Source organism: Furipterus horrens, unplaced genomic scaffold (genome assembly GCF_987537825.1).
Source record: "Furipterus horrens unplaced genomic scaffold, mFurHor1.1.pri manual_scaffold_2, whole genome shotgun sequence".
Classification (NCBI taxonomy): Eukaryota; Metazoa; Chordata; class Mammalia; order Chiroptera; family Furipteridae; genus Furipterus; species Furipterus horrens.
In genome coordinates this window covers 74182514-74202815 of record NW_028327172.1, presented here as the reverse complement: position 1 = coordinate 74202815, position 20302 = coordinate 74182514, and the positions used below count along the sequence as shown (strand labels likewise).

The 20302-nt window shown below is 38.1% G+C and overlaps 1 protein-coding gene across 1 annotated transcript in view; it reads right to left on the bottom strand.

Annotated features, from left to right (window-relative positions):
• Window positions 1-11035: 11035 nt before the first annotated feature.
• Window positions 11036-20302, bottom strand: part of RAB39A (RAB39A, member RAS oncogene family) — a 37646-nt gene continuing 28379 nt past the window's right edge. Inside the window, exon 2 of the mRNA XM_090267860.1 lies at window positions 11036-11966. Within this exon, the coding sequence (XP_090123986.1) occupies window positions 11540-11966 (427 nt within the window). The 3' untranslated portion in view covers window positions 11036-11539. The remainder of the gene's footprint in view (window positions 11967-20302) is intronic.

The following is a 20302-nucleotide window of genomic DNA, read 5'->3' as shown; positions in this document are numbered from 1 at the left end:
ATTAAGACACTTTCATCTCCTACAATGGGAGGAGAGAGAAAGCCAAGGACCAGGACCAAGACTTTATTATTACAGTAGCTAAGCTCCAAAGAGTTAATTGAAAAAAAAAAAAACAAAAAAACAGGAACCTGACACAAGGAGTGAAGACATCTAGTTTGATGACTTAGAAAATCTTGAATCACTAGATTTCCCCGAATTCTCCAAGCCCAGAAAATCATACCTGGTAGTTCACACATCATATTGGGTCATTAGCCTGTGGGGTAAAAGCTAGCACAGTGGGGAAAGCCACGTAGTATGCTCTCAAAGTGCACATCTGCCTGGGCCAAGAGAATAAATATTATATCCTGAGGGAGGTGGTGGGAATTAGGGCTATTCTTAAAGATTTTAGAAATCAGAGGTGGTAATTCTCATCACATCTATATTTAGTTCACCAGTCTTGCTCCTGAATACTGCAGACGGATTTTGGAGAATGACAGTAGACTACCAAACTCAACCAATTGCAGCACCAATAGTACCAACTGCAGCATTGTCCCAGAGGGGCCGTCTTGGCTAGAGTAGATTAACACAGTCCTAGATACATGGTATATGGCTTTTGATATTGGGAATACATTCTTTCCTATCTACATCAGAAAAGAGAATCAAAAATTTGCACATGGTATGGGCAAGAGTAAAATTTATAGTTTTGCCCTAGGCTGTGTTAACTCTCTTGTCCTTTGTCATACGGTAGTCCAAAGATATCTGGACTATCTTAACATCCTGCAAAAGATCACTTAATTAATTGATAAATGACATTTTATGATAAATGACTGGCAATTATGCTGGAAGCCTTTATAAGACACATATATTTCAGAGATGAGAAATAGACCCTATGGAGATTCAGGAAGCTGTGACAGGAGTAGAATTTTTTTAAGGGTCAAGTGATCAGATAATGCTGAGACATTGTATCTCACTCCTCTTACCATGCAGAAGGAAGAGCAAGTCCTGGAAGGCCTCTTGAGTTCTAAAGACAACTTAGTCCACACTGGATAATACTCCTGTAACCCATATACCAGATTTCAAAAAAATGGAAGTGATCCAGATTGTGGTGCAAGTGGCCCTACTGCTTGTACTGAAAATCAGAAGACTCTATACCATTAGATGTATCAGTGGTGGGAAAGACACACTGTGGAGTTTATGGCAAGACCCAATGGAAGAATCACAAATAGTCCCCCGCATTCTGAATTAAAGTTGTTCCATCTATAGTAGAGAATTATATGCCTTTAAAAAAAAATTTCTGGCATGATACCCGGCACTGGTAGAGGTGAAGAGCCTGACTGTGAAGCACCAAGTGACCATGTATTGTAGCTACAACTGCCCTTCAAAAATTGGTTTCCATTACAGCCACCAAGTACAGCAACACTTTTGCAAGATAGAGTGATGCATCCAGTATTGAGCACAGGAGAGACCAGGAGCAGAAGCAAGCTGTGTAGGCAGGCAGTTTGGAACTCTATGTCAATCCAACACTATTGCACCAGTACCTCTTCCTTTGCTCACGCCTATGGACTTATGACCCACTGATGAAGGAGAGAAAGAACGCCAGGCTTGATTCATGATGGATTGGCTCAGTGTGTATGTGCAGGCCAAAAATGAACAGTGGTTAGGAAAAACTCCCCTATGGACAGAGCTTTGAGTGGTACGCTTGACAAAGACGCTCTCTTTGACCAAACTTAAGTCAGGTTCTTTTGAGCCTGACTAGGCTTCATCCTTGGGCATGTCTCAGAGCTCTCTTTTAGCAAGAATCCTGCTAAGTCAGCTTGGCCCAAATCCCTAACTCTTGACAGCTGATTAAATTGCTCATCCTGTATCATCTCCCAGGTGATAACTGGTCACACTGGCCCACCTTCAGTAGAATCCTGTTAGGTCTGTTTAGCAGGAATCCCCTCATATTTCTTCTTAATAATATCCATTCACTGGACCCACCCTGCTGCTTGGCTATAAATTCCCATTTTTCCTTGTTGAATTTGAAATTAAACCCAGTTCTTTTTTTTTTAATTGACTTTATTGGGATGACATTGGTTAATAAAATTATGTAGGTTTCAAGTGCACAGCTCTATAATGCATCATTTGTAGATTGTAGTGTGTGTTCACCACTCCTAGTTTAAATGCAATTCTATAAGGAGGATTCTTTTCTTCCATTGGTTGGTTGCTCAGTAAAATCTGTTTTTACTGCTTTAATTACTGTTCAGTTTTTGTTTTTCTGTGACAATTTGCTCATTCACTTTATGTAGAATGAGAAATGGAATGAAATTAGAATATACAGATGTTTGTGCCATGGAGAATGGCTTGGTTATCGATTATGGGGTGTGAAAGTAGGATGGTTTAGGACAAAGAAGTCTGGGACAGTGGTACAGGATGAATATATGGGTAGGGCACAAAGCACAAAGTTCTTTTTATTATGTTAATGCTGACAAGAGCAGCTATTTCAGAAGCACTAAACCAAATAGGGAAAATTACCCTACCGTTTGGCATCAACCAACCTCTGTCACTGGCCACACAGTTCTGGCACGAAGGACACATGAGCGAAGTGGCCATGGTGGCAGGCATGGAGGCTGTGTTTAGACTCAACAGTATGGGCTCCTGCTTATTAAGGCTGAATGTCCACCATTGAAAGCTGAATCTTCCTTCAGAAGAGACCAACACTGAGTCATTGATAATTGGTCCCTTTGTGGCACGTTGACTAGATTGGAAAAATCAACTGTTAATTCTGGCAGGAAGAGACAACATATACTGCTATGGGTTTGCCTTTCTTGCAGTGACTCAGCCCAACGTGCCATATATTAATTACCAGATCAGACTAGGAACCCATTTTATCTCAAAAGATGTGCAGGAGAGGTCTGTGACAACGAGATCCCTGAATGCATCACGTATTGCACCACCCAGAAGCTGCTGGCCTGACAGAGCATTGTAATGGCTTGTAAAAGCAGAGTAAGGGAGCATTTGAGATCTTGCTTCCCAGTATGTCATCAGTTTGGCTCAAATAAACTCTTACGAAAATTCTCTACAGGTTTGGATGTTTCTTATGTTGGACAACCTCTTGGTCTTTTCACTGCCATCTCTGATGGGAAACTCTTCCCATGTTTGCCAAATTTCTTTTAGTTGGTCCAATTATTTCTTATCTGGTTGAAGAAACCTTTTCTGACTATGAAACCTGCCATAGCTCTCTTCTTTTGTCCATCACAGTACTGTGTCCTAAGCTCTCATTCATGTTATGGTTGAATGGCTTATCTACTCTTTTAGATAACTTCCTTTAGAATGAGTCTCATTGTTGACACTTATAATCTTAACACAATGCCTGACACAGCATAAATATTTTAGGGAAAAGTTACTGATCAGCTAAACTATAGCTAACTTTTATTATGTCATTAAAATGTACTAATAACTACAGTATTACTTGTATCAGTGAATTTTTTGTTTCGATGACAAATGTCCCATATATAAAAAACTGTACTACAAATTTTTACATGTGTAATATTTCCTAAAAGTGAAATTATATAATCAAATTTAGGTTAAAATATTTTGAGCAATATTTCTTACAGTTTGCTTATATGTGATCTGTCCAGAAAAAGTTCAGCCATGTTAATATAACCAGAAAAGTTTGCATGCCATCGATGTATCCTGGCAGCCAAGGAGAGAAGACTGGAATGAGCATGTGTGAACAATGATGACTTCACTCTACTAGTCAGAGGGGCGGTAGACGCTGTTGAGTGAGCACGTGTACTGTGTGGCTGTCGCATTCAAAACGACTGAGCGAGTACAGCAATGAATCTGCATCAAATTTTGCCTTAAACTTGAACATCCCGCCACAGAATCTATTCGAACGATTCAGAAGGCCGCAACTATGGACAAATGGTGATTGGCAGCTTCATCAAGACAACGTGCCTGCTCATGCAACATGTCTTGTGCAGTGTTTTGGCAAAACATCAGATCACGCAGGTGACTCAGCCTCTCTACAGCCCAGATTTGGTGCCCTGCAACTACTGGCTTTTCCCAAAATGAAGATCACCTTTGAAAGGGAAGAGATTTCAGACCATCAGTGAGATTCAGGAAAATACAATGGGGCAGCTGATGGTGAACGAAGAACTGTGAGGCCCCAAGGTGTCTACTTTGAAGGGGACTGAGGCATCATTGTCCTGTGTACAATGTTTCTTGTATCTTGTACCTTCTTCAATAAACATCTCTATTTTTCATAGTACATGGCTGGATACCTTCCAGACAGACCTTGTATGTCAATTCAGTTCCTGTGGTTTTTGTCTTATTTGTTAAACCAAAGCCATTGAAGCAAATCAAATAACATGCCTATTTTCTTTTTTATATGCATATCTATGATTTAAAAGTATAAATTAGTAAAGCAATCAATAAATATAGAAATAGCTTCAAAAAAATAAAGGCAGAGCTGAAATGTATGAGCTGGTATTTATTACCCAATAGGGACACTTTTATTAAAATTATGTTACTGTCTTAAAAACATTATATTAATTGAAATAAGTTAATCACAAAAGACAGCATATTATATAATTCCACTTTTATGAGATGTCCAGTATTGGCAAATATAGACACACAAAGTAGATTACTGGTTGTTTAGGACTCAGGTGGTGCAGGGGTGGGAAGGGGTGTTGGGAATGACAGCTAAAGGGCCTGTTTTAAAACTAATTGTGGTGTTGGTTGTAAAACTCTGAGTTCATGAAAAACCATTTAATTGTACATTTTAAATTATATGGTATGTGAATTATATGTCAAGAAAGCTGTTACCAAAATAACTTTTTAGAAACAATGATACTAATAATCATTTTATATATAACAAACTTGCCCTGGCTGGGTCACTCGGTTGGAGCATTGGTCCATACACCAAAAGGTTGCAGGTTTGATCCCCGGTCAGGGTGCATAAGGGAGGCAACCAATTGATGTTTCTCTCTTACATAGATGTTTCTCTCTCTCACTCTCCCTTCCTCTCTCTCTCAAATCAATAAAAACATATTCTCTGGTGAGGATTAAAAAGACACAGTATTTTTAAATATAACAGACTAAGAAGCCTAACCCTGTGACCCATAGTCCTTACCACACTGTGCACATACATTTACTGCTCCTGGTGATAACTGTTTCCAGCACTGCTGTTGAGACAAGGTGGCCTACCCTAATCTGAGCACCTACCCATCTGGTCAGATGATGTTGGTCATTGCTAGCTACCCCCAACAGCTGTATCATCTTCTCTTTGTCATATCAAAACATTCTTCCTTGACTCTAAGAATGAGACTTCAGAGTCATGACCATTTATGATGAACCAGTAAGAAAACCATTATCAAAAGTTAGTTTTTGGCACACCATGGAGATTAAAACTGGTTTCTTGGCAACTCAGTGGTTATAAGGGTAATACTAACAGTCGTCGGCAGCCATCCGTCTCGAGAGACGATGGTGTAGCTTCTTAAGAGTCTATCTGCACCGCCGAGAATGGCTGTGTAGTCCAACTCGGGAGTGACACGGTATCTGTCTCCTCCCGTGTTGAATCGACATCTTGCGATGACGCTGGAGTGTCCTCTCCAGTGAAGCTGAAGCTACAGAGCCTGGGCAGGGTGATATGGAGGGTCTGCTGTTGCCCATGCAGCAGACCCCCCCTCTCTTCGCAGCTGAAGGGTCCAAGGGAAAGACGGAGTCAATACAGCTTGGTTTCAGGTGCGCCGCAGGAGTTGCCGGTGTTGACTACAACGTCAAACTGCCTTAGGGACTCTGGCTCTGGATTTTCTGTCGGGGTTTACTCCCTTAGCCTTTCCCCTGAAGAGGTATGCCGCAAGGCAGCGGAGGTTTTTTGGAGTCAGAGTGTTCCTTCTCTGATGTGCCCTGACTGGAAGATCGAACCAGCGACACTTAGCTCGCAGGCCGACGCTCAATCCACTGAGCCAAACCAGCACTTGATAAATGTCACCTTTTATCTTTGTTTTACTGTTAGTATTCAGAGAAGGAAAACTCTGATTCCAAAAAACCTCCGCTGCCTTGCGGCATACCTCTTCAGGGGAAAGGCTAAGGGAGTAAACCCCGACAGAAAATCCGGAGCCGGAGTCCCTAAGGCGGTTTGACGTTGTAGTCAACACCGGCAACTCCTGCGGCGCACCTGAAGCCAAGCTGTATTGACTCCGTCTTTCCCTTGGATCCTTCAGCTGCGAAGAGAGGGGGGGTCTGCTGCATGGGCAACAGCAGACCCTCCATATCACCCTGCCCAGGCTCTGTAGCTTCAGCTTCACTGGAGAGGACACTCCAGCGTCATCGCAAGATGTCGATTCAACACGGGAGGAGACAGATACCGTGTCACTCCCGAGTCGGACTGCACAACCATTCTCGGCGGTGCAGATAGACTCTTAAGAAGCTACACCATCGTCTCTCGAGACGGACGGCTGCCGACGACTATGTGCCAAATGCTGTTGCAAATACAGGTGGGGCAAAAGTAGGTTTACAGTTGTTCCTATGGAAAATAATACAATAATTAATAAATAAAATATACTTACAACTGTAAACCTACTTTTACCTGACCCTGTATTTGACACATGTAACTGGTTATAGGTGCAAAGTCATGAAAGTTTTTTGTGTGTGACTTAACATTTCAAGTCAAAATTTAATAAGCTCCTACTGTAGGCAAGGCTGAAGCAGGACAAAGATGAAGCAACTAGAAAAAAGTCACAAGTTCTAAATTATCTGTTAAGGCATAGTACATGATCAGGATCCCTTTTCCACAATTCTGAAATTCATAAAGCTCCAAAAACCTAAAATTCTTTTGATAACTCATTTGACAGCAAAAAAAAATAAATAAATACATAAAAATCTGACCTGAACTCATTAGATTTTTGTCTTTTTTAGTACAAATATTCATACACTTTGCTGCATATATATTAACATTTGGTTATAGGGTTCTACCCCACAGTCTACTAGGGTATTATATAATACATAAGAAATTTCAGATTTTTAATTGATTCTTATATGCACTTCATTTGTGAATACACAGACACGCATTTAATTGCAATTAAATATTTGCCTGTGTTAAAAAGCACCATGAAAGATAATGTAAAAATCCTGTGAAAATCATACTTCTCATTCTCATTCTTTTTATTCATTATTTGAAATAAAAGAATACTAATAACATACTTTAAAAAGTTTATACCATATCTTTCTTCCATTGGTTGTCATTCTTTTAAAAATGACAAGATATGATTATAGCAAAATATGTTTGTTCCATGAAATGGAATGGAATGTATAAATTAAAACCATGTATATGGAACTCCAATTTAATAGGACTAATTCAACCTAATAACAATTAGAAGTAACTGAATGTTACAATGTTTTAGGCACTACACTCTCTATATCACGGTTCACTTATCGCGACCTCATTGTATCGCGGGATTTTTAAAAATATTATATTTAATTATTTATCGCGGATTTTTCGCTATATTGCGGGATTTTGCGGTACTGTATACGTATGTTGTTAGTTACATAGATTTAAGAGTGTAGAATAAATGTAAGGTTCTTACTTCGTGGAGGGTGGGGGTCTAGAAAGTAATACCCGCAACAAGTGAGGGAATACTGTATTTAAAACAAAAATTTACCCAGAGAGATAAAAATAAAGAACACTTTTTAAAATCTTAAAAAATGTTTATTTGTTCTATACAATGATTTCGTGTAAAATGAACTAGACAGTTAATGATTGATAAGAGATTGTCACAGCTCTTCACTCATGTGTCTACTTTCATTGGTTATTACACTCATGTGTCTACTTTCATTAGTTATTAAGATTATAGAGATACCAAACCATGCAGCAATACGTTCAGGTTTAGAAGAATAGTTTAGTTATTTTAAGGTCATGTGAAGTTTCATTGTTCAGTCAAGTCTAGTGAAAACATTTGGATTTAGAAAGAAGCAAAGATAGCTATTTATCAGCTGTAGAATTTCCAAGAGTTAGCTTCTGGTTGGGAATATATTCTATATTAAAGTATAAGGGATCTAAATGTAAAGCCTTTATAGTCCCCCCCCCCCTTTTTTTTTCTTGAAGTTTACATGTTTCTTTGCATTTCCAACTAAATCTCTCCAGGCAGTTACTGTACATGAGTACAAATAGGTTAGCATCTGAAATGAGCTTTTAGTCTTTCAAATCCTTCTCTCTGGAAGACCTAAGGAAATTATTCAAATACAGTGCACTTTTTGAAGTCAGTGAAAGCTTTGTATTTAATTGAACCAGGGAGAATATAAAATCTGATGAAAAGCACTCTTAAAATAATTTCATTAATCTATAGGTTCAGTTTTTTGATGATGTAAAGTTGGATAAATAGATTGGTAAAGTTATCTTAATAATAAAGATGGAGCAAGGGGGAGAAAATTGGAACTGTTGTAACAATATAATCAATAAAAAACATTAAAAAAAAAAAGAAGAAAAAAATAATAAAGATGGCTTTGGTTGCCACACACAAAAAAATCATGGACTTCTTCGTGGCTTTTTGAAACCTAGAGTAAACTCTCAAGTTTCTAGGCTCAAAAAATCCTGTTTGCTACTATTATGCATATAAAGACCATATTTAAAAGCACTCTGATTACATAATCATTTTGACTTAAACTTAACATTTAATAAATAAATGATCACATCATTACATTTACTAGAAGTGTTAATATAACTCAAAATGAGCAATTTCTGTCAGGGACCAGTTTATCATATGATTGGATAGTTTTTCATTTCTTTTAAAAATTATATTTATTTAAAATATTTAGCAATTACCTACATAATTCAGTCATTTAAAAATTTTTAATTTAAATGGATTTAAATTTAAACTAAATAGATTTTAAATTAAATAATTTAAATTACTGTATATCTGATTGATGTATATCTGACTTCTAAGACATTTAGTCAAAATGTCTTTCCTGGAACAAATATTTTTACTATTTTGGCATTATTATGCATATTCTCCATAATGATATGTAAGAAAATAGGTCAGCTATTTTATATATATACATATATATCTGGATAAAGATATTTGGCTAAGGTATATATATGTTTGGCAATCCTGTATAAGAACTCAGATCTTTGTAGTTATTGTTCATTTTAAAACTGTTTTACCACAACAGCTCCTGTATAACATCTGAATGATTTAGCCCAATTTTAGTATTTTGTGGATCCAGTTAAGATTATATTTCCTCTTTTCTTCACCACACACCCAAGCACATACACACGTGACACAGCATGGTAATGGAAAGAACCCTGACCAAGGTGTAAGGAGAACCAGAGTTCTATGCTCACTTCTGCTCCTGTATGACCTTGGTAATTATCAACTTTTGGAGGCCCTGCTTTCCCATTCGTTTCTTCTGATTCCTTAATTCTATTCTGAATCTTGGAACACATCATACCATTTTGCCTAATTATTAGTCTTAATTAACATTACAAAGGGTGTCCACTAAAAGATAAATCACATTTTATATTTTAGCTGTTTAACTTTATAAGGAGGCACAGGTGGCTACACTTTAAACTGCTGTTAGGTATTCAGTTTATGCCATTTTGGACTGATGGAGAATTATAAGATTTAAAATGTTAATGGTAAAAATAGATTACTTCACATTTTGTGGGACAGGTATTTTCTCATCTGGTCAATTATACTTTGAACTTACTCAAGTGAAATTAATTTAAGGATATCAAGAAAATATTGATAGTATAAATATTCAAACATTTTATAGTGATGTTATAATTTATATTGTCTCCATAAGTGTTATTGAAATACATGACCCTAGAAAATGTACAAGTATTTAAAAATATAATTAAATATCTACTTTTAAGATGCACAAAATCTGGATTCAAACATGACTTCCGATTCAATTAAGTCTCCTGGGATTTCCCTTTTCATCACTCCACTTTGGAAGAGCAGTGTTCTAGGTTAAGAGAGCAGGCGGTATATATCAAACCAGGAACTTCCCCAGGTCCATGAGAACATGCACCTTTTTGCTCTCTCCGCAGAATGTGGAAATGCAGGGAAAGAACATGAAAAACAAATTATTATCCATTGTAAATATATAGTATGCCCATATGCAGCTGATGCCAATCTAAAATGTGTATGCTGCTTTTTCTATTTATAAAGCTTTTTCACATGGTTCAGTTGATTCTCAAAATAATTCCATAAATGGTGTTATTAGATTCATTTTACAGATGAGAAAACAGATGCTTAGAGAAGTGACTTACTTGTGTAGAAATAACTGGTACAGCAAAGGCGAACTTGGAACCCAGTTTTTAAAATTTCTCCTTAAATATTCTTTCTACCATACCACTTTGGTTTTCAAACAAAACGAAGCTACTACAGTTTAACAGAAAAAACCTTATGATTCCAAAAAGGCAGCTTCATGGTGCCCCTTTGTGATAGGAATAGTTTACAGAACAGAATAGGAATGTACATGATAACATATCTGACATTGTCATCAAACTGTCTCTTCTAGCAGGGGAATTTAACCAGTAAGTTAAAAATTAGGAAACTCGAAAGTCATGTAGCAGTGTTAACTCATTATTTTATCTCTACTTTTACTGATGAGATGTAAAATGTAATTTGAATGCTAAAAGTATCAAACATCAAACCAATTTTTCTTGTCCAGAAAAATCTTTCCTACCTTTTTCTTATATTGAAAGTGGGGAAATTTAGAGATTTACTTGGACAAAGAGCTATTACTAAAAACAGTCTGTATTTACCAATATTGCTAATTTTGACAATAGTTCAAGGTAAATTGCATTTCCTTTTGTGAGAATGTCAGTACATAAATAAATTTGTTTTTCTTGTCTAAATAAGCATAGTATAATATCAAAACATTTGCTCATAAGTGGTTCTTTGTTTTTATTTTTTCAAATATTTGCAATAAAATATTTTGCTTGGATCCTTAGACAGCTTCAGAAAACATAAAATTTTCAAGAGCAATAAATCAGAGAACAAAAATGATTTAAAACTTATTTCCTTATGTTCAGGCAAAATTAAGGGAAGGTAAATATTTCCTAGAATGGTTAAAAACCTGGTACCTTAAAGAAGAACTGCTATTGCAGTCCTAGTTGATATCTCTGAGATTGTTTAATTTGTAAGTGAACAGTGCGCTTTTAAATCCCTTTACTGTTCAATATTAATAAATTAACTCAAGAGAATGTAATTCCTGATACAATCTTTTCAATCAGACTATATTTGTACAAAAAACCCATTTCAATCTGTCAATAAAAATGAGTAATATTGACATATTTGGATATTAAGTTCAGCTATATGCTAACAAAGTGAGAATGGGAGTAATTTGGTAGTTTCAAGTTGTCTGCTTCGCCTGATATTCTAGCAACATGCTCAATCTTGTAATGTAACAAGTAAGCATAGTGCTCTGAATCAAATAACTTACAAAATAGTGTTAACATGGGTTTACCACTTTTTAAAATGCTTTCATTGCATCATTTTCCTGTCAATGTTGGTATTTATCCTGAAATGACATCCAACCTGTACTTGTGAGTTCTTTGGCATGTCTGAAGTCAGCAGAGGCACTCTTTCCTGGGCTTCACTGCTTCCTCAGAAGAATGCACAGTATTTGGAACAAAACCACTTTTAACCCCTTCCCAGCCATCCTGAATACAAATCTCTCCCCTTTTGATAAGGTCATATATTTCTCTTGTCAAGATAGTGAAGGATTCCTCAACATTTGTAGCATCTTTTGCTGAGGTTTCTATATACTTCATACCACAGTCTGCTGACAGCTTTTCAGCTTCTTCCCTTGTAACTTGACGTTGTGAAGCTAAATCACATTTGTGTCCCACTAGCAGAAATACAATCCGAAACGGCTGTACGTGCATTTTTGCTTCTTCTAGCCAATCTTTCACATGTTCAAAAGATCGTCGGTTAGTTATGTCAAATACTAAAAATCCACCAACTGAGTTGCGGTAATAAGATCGAGTTATTGATCTGAAAAATAAATAGAAAAAAAGGCTGTAAAAGGACAAGTTGTTCTTATTCCCACTTTTCAAACAATGTAGCACCATAATAAAATTTGAAGATACCTTAATGTGATTTACCTAGAATTTATAAGTGAACAAAAATATTCTGTGAGACTAATATACAAGCCAGTTTCAACCACTGAACAAGAAGTTATTTTTAAATAGACAAATAAGCACTTACATGGTGTGTCATCTCACACTGTTTTAGGATTATTTGTTTTTTAAATATCTGAAACAATTATTACATCATTGTAATTAAAAATAGGCACACAAAAAGATCTGGTGAAGGGCAGAGGTTGCCAGCAAACATGTTATAATGTTAATCACAGTTATAGTCCTATGCTATATCTATTCAGAAAAAGGAAATTGTTTGAACAGGGATGAAGTATGCTAATGAGTGTTGCCTCTCCAGATTTAGTCTCTGCTCTCTGGGCCTCAGGAAGCTGACCCTTCACAGAAAGCTTTCCCAAACTTCCTTGCCGTCTGGCTTGTAGTGGGGTCCAGCCAATGGGAGGTGCCAGCTGGAGCCTGAAAGAAAGAGAAGGCAGATATTGACACCTCCGGGCCCGTTACCGGGCTGTAACTTGACAGTGATTGTGTTCCTCTGCTTGTGGCCAAGGCTCCTGTTGGGTAGTCCCACTCCCATTGCTATGACTTTCACCAGGTTCTGCTGACTTCATCCCCTTCTCTTGCCCCTTCTGCCTTCCCACTGTTGCTGTCCCTGAATGCTTCACCATTCTTTGTTGGTGCCCTTGATCTTTCCCACATTTCTGTAAATGGTTACTTCATTAAATTCTTCAATTAACCTTCAAGTGTGCCATTTGAATCATGAGGCAAGGTAGCAAGGCCATACACTGTTTTACATTTCTTGCTTTTACAATGTTATTTTCTCTACCTAGAATGTCTTCTATCTTTTTTTGCCTAGCAAACTTTTATTTCTCCTTCAAGTCAGATAAAATATATATATATATATGAGAAGGCTTCCCTGCCATTGATCTCCCCACCTCCACCTCTCTTGGGCACTCCTCTGATAGTCCATTAGACCTTTGGCACACTGCCATTATATCAATTTTCATAATGTTTTGATTGGAGGTGCTGGTATGTCTCCCACTAAATTCGAGGCTCTGTGATGGTCAAATATTTTTCATCTATGTACCTAACAATTACATTGCCTGGCAAATGATAGATAGCATTTAATATTTGTTATACTGGATTAATTAATTTTATTGGAGGAAAAGCATTAAGGGCATGTGTCTCAGTTTCTGAGTTGTCAATGATTCTGAGGATTGAGATAATCTTTAAGTAAACTCATCTGTTACTTGCACGATTCATCTAAGATCTTTGTGGAGGACCAGTGGATTACCTGGTACTTTCAACTTTTGCATACCTTTATTGTCCTTATTGCTGAAATTATAGCTCAGTTCTGTGACCCGATACCACAAGTACCATTAGTTGTGGAAGTGTGAAGAAAGCATTTTACCTCCCCTTTCTTGCCATTTCTTCTGCTTTCCTGTTTCTCCACAGAATTTCCACCACAGAGATTCTCAAGTGATATACTTAATTTTTTTTCTCAAGAGCTATTGATAATAAAAAAATCATCTCCCACTATCTTTAGCAGGCTACAAATAATGTAGTTCATTTAAGTTGTTGCTTTAAAGTTATTTTTGAGGAATAATTAATGTTATTGTTCTGCTACTCATCTTTATTTGTGTGAATTCAGGCAGATGTACACTGCCTTAAAAGAAACTTAATCATAAAGTTACGTTATTAGACTGAGAGCTTTAATTTATTCAGCACCAAGTCTGCATTAATTTTATTTCCCTTCCTACTTAATTTACCATTAGTATGATTTTTAAAAACATGCTTTTGTGGTTGAAAACTCAATGTTGAAATGATTATATATTAGGCAGAGGCATGTATTACACTGTAGGAAATACTGTTTGCTAATACCTTGTATTTAATTTTGAAAATATTTGGAATACAGTTGGCAAATAACTATAAAGTAAGATTACAGCAAAGTATGTGCAATTATGCTATAAAACAGCCCATATTAATGATTAGTTAGAATAAAGGGTCTCAATATGACATCTGCCACTTTCTACATAATGAGTTGATCTCCAGTTTCTGGGTGCAGGAATAGATAATAGGTTTAAAATTTTGATGTGGTTAGGCTTCAGATTAAGATATGATTGTCCTAGAAGGTAGGTTTTCTCTAAAACAATTGGGCATTCCTGCTGTCAATCATTTAGGGCAGCGATTTTCAATCTTTTTCATCTCATGGCACACATAACTAATTACTAAAATCCTGCAGCACATCAAAAAATATATATTTTTTGCCAATCTGACAAATAAAATAGGTATAATTTTGATTAATTCACACTGGACAGCTATTGTTGTATTGGCTGTTGTCATTTTTTAAACTTATTTTTATTTATTTTTTAAAAAGATTTTATTCATTTTTAGATAGAGAGGAAGGGAGGAAGAAAGAGAGAGAGAGAAACATTAATGTGTAGTTGCCTCTTGCACACCCCCAACTGTGGACCTGGCCCACAACCCAGGCATGTGCCCTGACTGGGAATTGAACTGGCGACCCTTTGGTTTGCAGGCTGGCACTCAGTCCACTGAGTCTCACCAGCCAGGGCTACTGTCATTTTTAAAATTTGACAATATAAGGGAAAAGAAGTCAGTGCCCTTGGTTCAATAGTCAGGTATTGCATGTTTTAAAAATTCTTACTGCATGCCAGTTGAAAATCACTGATTTTGGAGAAGACATAGGCCTTCAGACTGAAAACTAAAACTTGAAAGGCAGCTCTTACAGAGAGGGTAAGGGAGAATCTTTCTTGGATTTCCTCTCTTGAGTCAGGACATTTAGATCTCTAGAAGTTCTTGAAGGCATTATAAGGGGGTAGGGAACAGATTCTAAAAGAACTGGGTAGGTAGGCCTCTCTATAAAGAATTCAAGAGTTGATAATTAGTAACAGTTCTTTATAAGCAATGACATCTTGTTTCATGTTACTTTATATTGATTTCCTTCTGGGTTTTGAAAGTCTCACTGAATGAATGGATGATTTTAAAAAGGGGAAAAAACTAGGGAGGCAGAGAGAGGAGAAATAAATGAATGGATTATAATCAGGTCTCAGGTGTGTTATGGGAGAATTAAAAGTTATGAGACTATACTCTGGCACTACATACTGGTAAAGGAGATGCAGCATCCTCTAAACCCAGTGTGATGGTGGTATGATTGGAAAGGTGAACTATGGAGAACAGGGATCAGGGTTATAAACTCTTAATTGCATCTTATCCCTCCCATGTGGAAGATCTGGTTTTGATCACATAAAAAAACAAAGAAAACCCTATTGGTACTTTAAAATTTTTTTAAAAAATTATTAATTTTAGAGGGAGAGGGAAACATCAGTTGGTTTCTTCCCATACATGCCCTGACCAGGGATCAAAGCTGCAGCCTAGGTATGTGCCCTGACCGGGAATCGAATCCCAACATTTTGGTATACAGGATGATGCTCCAAACAACGAGCTACACGGGCCAGGGCCCTCTTGGTCGTTTTCTACCTAGAAAGCTATAACATAAGCAACTCCTATCCCATTTTCAAAGAGTAGTCTTCTCTCAGAATATTTTCTCCTCCTTCTTGCCTTAACTGAAACCTGCTGGTCCTTGAGAACTCAACTTTCTCTGCAGCATGCTCATGTTGCTCATTCTATGGGCTCAGGAGGTGGCTGCTGCCTCCCCAATGCCACTTACAGATAATTATTCTCTCCCAACCCTGTTGTAAAAAAAAAAAAATCCCCTGCTCCTTTGAGGTTTATGCCATCTGGCTCTATCATCTGCTGTCATTTGCCAACTGCTTGGTCATTCTCCATGTACTGAAGACGCACTAGGCTTTGATTTTCTTTCTATTCCAATTCCTGTCATTCTGCTCACTGATTTTCATCTCCATTTAACTTTCTGATGTCATCTCTCAGTTTCTTGACTTCTTCATCTCTAATGAACTTTCCCCTCCATTCCGCCTTTCTCATCCACTCCTTGTCAACATCAGAAATGTTCACTATCCCCAAAACTAAAAGTTTAATCCACTTTTTGACCAAATTCTCACAGTAAACCAGCATATTTTTACTTTAATAATTATTTAATTTTATTAAGATCTGTAATTCACTGACCAATGATATGACTTTCTCTCCATCAATATCTTATTATCTTTACCTCCTTCCATATTGTAGTTCTATGAAGCATTATTATAATTTTTCTCTTGGAAACATCTCTATTCCCAAGCCCCTCCCTGTGTCATCTTCATTTGGGAAAACTATATCTGGACTAGTCCAGCATGCAGCTGAATGTTTCTGAGGAAAATCACTCAACCAGACAGGTTGGTGTCACTATGAATTAATTATACCCAGTCCCAAATGGACACGCAATATTGTCAAGGAATACTGCTGGTACCAGGAAAGTCTTCTCCCCATTTCTTCACATTTAGGCTTCTACCATAGTAAGAAACAGAATTTCTAACCAACCTTCCTCCCCACAAGAAAACTGAGGGAACATTTTACTCTTCTTATAAGATTCCTCCATAGAAGGAAGCACGGCTGCTGTCTGGCTAGTCTGTTTCTCAGACTGGTGGGCAGAATCACCGTGTTCAAGGACAGTAAGTACTCTTGCAGAGCATCCCTTTGCTCTCCTTTCCACTTTCTGAATCCTTGATGTCGGTTTACTAATTATAAGAGGTAGACAGCTGACATGTCTATGCTCATCTCTGAATATTGAGTGGTTCTTTAGTGCCTGGCACATAGTGGGCACTCAATACATTCTTAGTGGGTGAATGGTTGATTTGGTAGGAACCATGAATATAGCTGTTGGGGAAATGGGAGACATGGCAGAGGGAGTAAGGAAGTTTGAAGGAATGGGATACTAATGGTGCACAAAAAAAGAAAAGTGCCCAACACTAGGCCACTAAGTTGCTACGAGCATGTCACTGTCAGAGGAGGGTGGATAAATTAAATATATGTATATGCATCCTAAATATAGGTTGGTCCAGAAGGTATCCAGCCATGTAATATGAAAAACAGACATTTATTGAAGAAGATACGAGATACAAGAAACACTGTACAAAGGACAGTGATGCTTCAGTCCCCTTCAAAGTAGGCACCCTGGGACCTCACACAGTTCTCCCAACTGACATCAGCCGCTCCATTATATTTTCCTGAATCTCATCGATGGTCTGAAATCTCTTCCCTTTCAAAGGTGATTTTTAGTTTTTGGAAAAGCCAGAAGTCATAGAGTGCCAAATCTGGACTGTAACGGGGCTGAGTCACCTGTGTGATTTGATGTTTTGCCAAAAATCTCTGCACAAGACATGATGCATAAGTGGGCACATTGTCGTGATGAAGCTGCCAATCACCAGTTGCCCATAGCTGTGGCCTTCTGAATCATCTGAATAGTTTCCATGGAGGGATGTTCAAGCTTAACACAAAATTTGATGCAGATTTGCTTTTCTAGTTGCTTGGTCACTTTAAATGTGACAGCCACATAGTACACATGCTCACTCAATAGGCATCTACCACCCCCACTGACTAGTACAGTGAAGTCGTCATTGTTCATGCATGTGCATTCCAGTCCACTCTCCTTGGCTGCCAGGTTACACTGATGTCAACCAAACTGTCCTGGTTATATTAATAATGGCTGGACTTTTTCCAGACAGACCTCATCATATGTCCCATGAAAAATGGTAGCCAGTAATCTCTGTAAAGTTTCTGTGGTGGAGGAGGATCCATTAATCTGGAGTATGCTGAAAAAAAAACCTCCAAAGATAAGTTGTGGTTATCTTATGCCACTTCCCAAGAAGAAAAGAACATGCCTGGTGGACCTTTTTGGGTCTTGGAAGACACTTGTGTGGTATTTGGATGCACTTCTATGACCCATTAAGTGGGAGACCCAAAAGGCTACCACCAGTTTTAATAGGGCTGAAAGCAAGGGAAGTCCCTTAAGCTGCTTGAAGCTACAATGCAAGCAGCTTTGCCTTTTGGCCCATGGACCACCAGTTTTAATAGTGCTTGCCTGAAGTGCCTATAACAGACTGGGATGCTCTATCAAGTCTGGGGGAGGTTCCACTGGACAATTACAGGAGTGGAATTTTGGAATTAAGGCATGCTCTCTTTGTCAAGAGCAGTTTCAATTTTGAGAAATAGTTTGTGGCTTTACACCCTTTCTTTAGTAAGAGCTCAAATATGTGGCTGTGGAACATCAAGTGACTGCAATCTAAGTGCTCATCAAGAGCCGTATGTTCTCTGACTCACCAGGCTAGAACTTTGTCAACAAGCAGAAGTCACATATACAGGCAGGAATAGGGGTAGAACCTGAGGGGACCTAGAGTAACAAGGCTCAAATACCCCTCTGCACACCTACTTCTGCAGCACCCTCTCAATGTGTGGCCTTATTTGGATTTCACTATAATTAAAGAGGGAAAAATTTCAAGTCTGCCTTACAGATGACTTGAAACCATATGCTGCCATTGGTCAGCTCCACTCAGCTTGAAGGTCAGTGGAAAGGTCAGTGGAAAAGAGAAACCCTTCCATTTGTGGAACTTCTCCCAGAGGAAGAGATGGAGATGTAGGTAAGAATCTACACCAATTCATGAGCAGAGGCTAAGTCTGGCGTGTTGGAAAAAACAAGAGTGGAGGACTGATAACAAGGAGATACTGGGGAAGAGGTATGTCGAGGGGTCTAGAGTATGTGAATACTTGTATCCTATATAAATTTCAACAACCGCGCCCCCACCCCCCGGAGAGGAGTTCCTAACAATCGGTTAAACAAAACATTTTGTCCTATAGTTAACAATTGGTACACTTTCACCCAGTTTGGACTCAAAGCGGTCATGGTAGAGAGATGGAGGGTGTGATTGGGCTCAACAGAGACTTTCTTTTACCTGGACTGTCATTGCTTAATACCCAGTTTTCCAGCAGCTACTGACATCTTGGATATGGTACTTTACTCTAGAGAGCCATCATGGAACAGACACTGTAAGACATTTAATCTGGACTCAAATGATACTAGCACCACCATCCATGAACTTATGAAATGCCTTATACAGCCATGATATCTTTTACTTTGATACAGAGCAAAGACCTTACTTAACAGAGGTAGAGATAGGGAAACAGGCTGATGCCAGGGAATTCACTGATCTTGTCACTGCCACCTAGAGGCACCTTGCCCTATAAAACTGTGGAATGGGTATTAAGATTCAGCTATGCCCATGTTCGGATTTGTAAAATTTTGGCATGATCCTCAGGATGTATGTTCTAAACCAGTGAGGAATAGAGTAGATGGCATTTTCCCCATGAATAAATGCTGTGGTTTGGGAAACAAGGGATGAAAGTGGGGGTGATGGAGGCTCTCACAATTACACTTAGGAAGTCCCTAAATTTTTTGTTGCTTCTAATCTCCATAATTCTAAATTATACTGATATAAAGGTTTTAGTATCCAAGGAAGAAATGCTTTCCAGACAACTATGCAATGCTTCTACTGAATTAGCGGAGACTGCCTACAGGCCATTTGGGGATTTTTTTTTTTTTTAAGATTTTATTTATTTTTAGAGAGAAGGTAAGGGAAGAAGGAAGAGGGAAGAGGGGGAGAGACACATCAATGTATGGTTGCCTCTCACATGACCCCAACTGGGGACCTGGCCTGCAACCCAGGCATGTGCCCTGACTGGGAATCGAACCAGCGACCCTTTGGTTTGCAGGCCAGCACTCAATCCACTGAGCCACACCAGCGAGGGCCATTTGAGGATTCTTTTGGCAGTGGGTAAACAGGCAAAAAAGAGACAAGAGTTTTGTGGGGACCACACTGGCCTTCCAAGGCTTTTGCTGACTAGAACTCCTGGGATTTTCTGATTAATTTCAAGCCTAGTCCCTCCAGTTTTCTCATGAAGTCTGTGCCTCATACATGCTACCAGTTACTTTCAATTTCGATTAAGGTCCTCAAGTTGATTTTGTTGCTGGCAACCAAAGACCTGATTGATAGTCTGCATATATTTTTAAAGAAAAGAATGACACAAAGCAAAGTCACAAATATTTATAAACTTTCAACAGTTTCAATCTTTGTTAAAATGATTGTGCTAAAAAACACATGAGATCTAGCCCTCTTAACAATTTTAAGTGTATGGTAGAGTATTCTTAACTCTAAGCACAAGTTGTAGAGCAGATCTCTAGAACTTTTTCATCTTGTATGACTGAAACTACACCCATTGAGCAGTAGCTCATCTCGTTCTCCTCCCACTCCCAGGCAACCACTATGC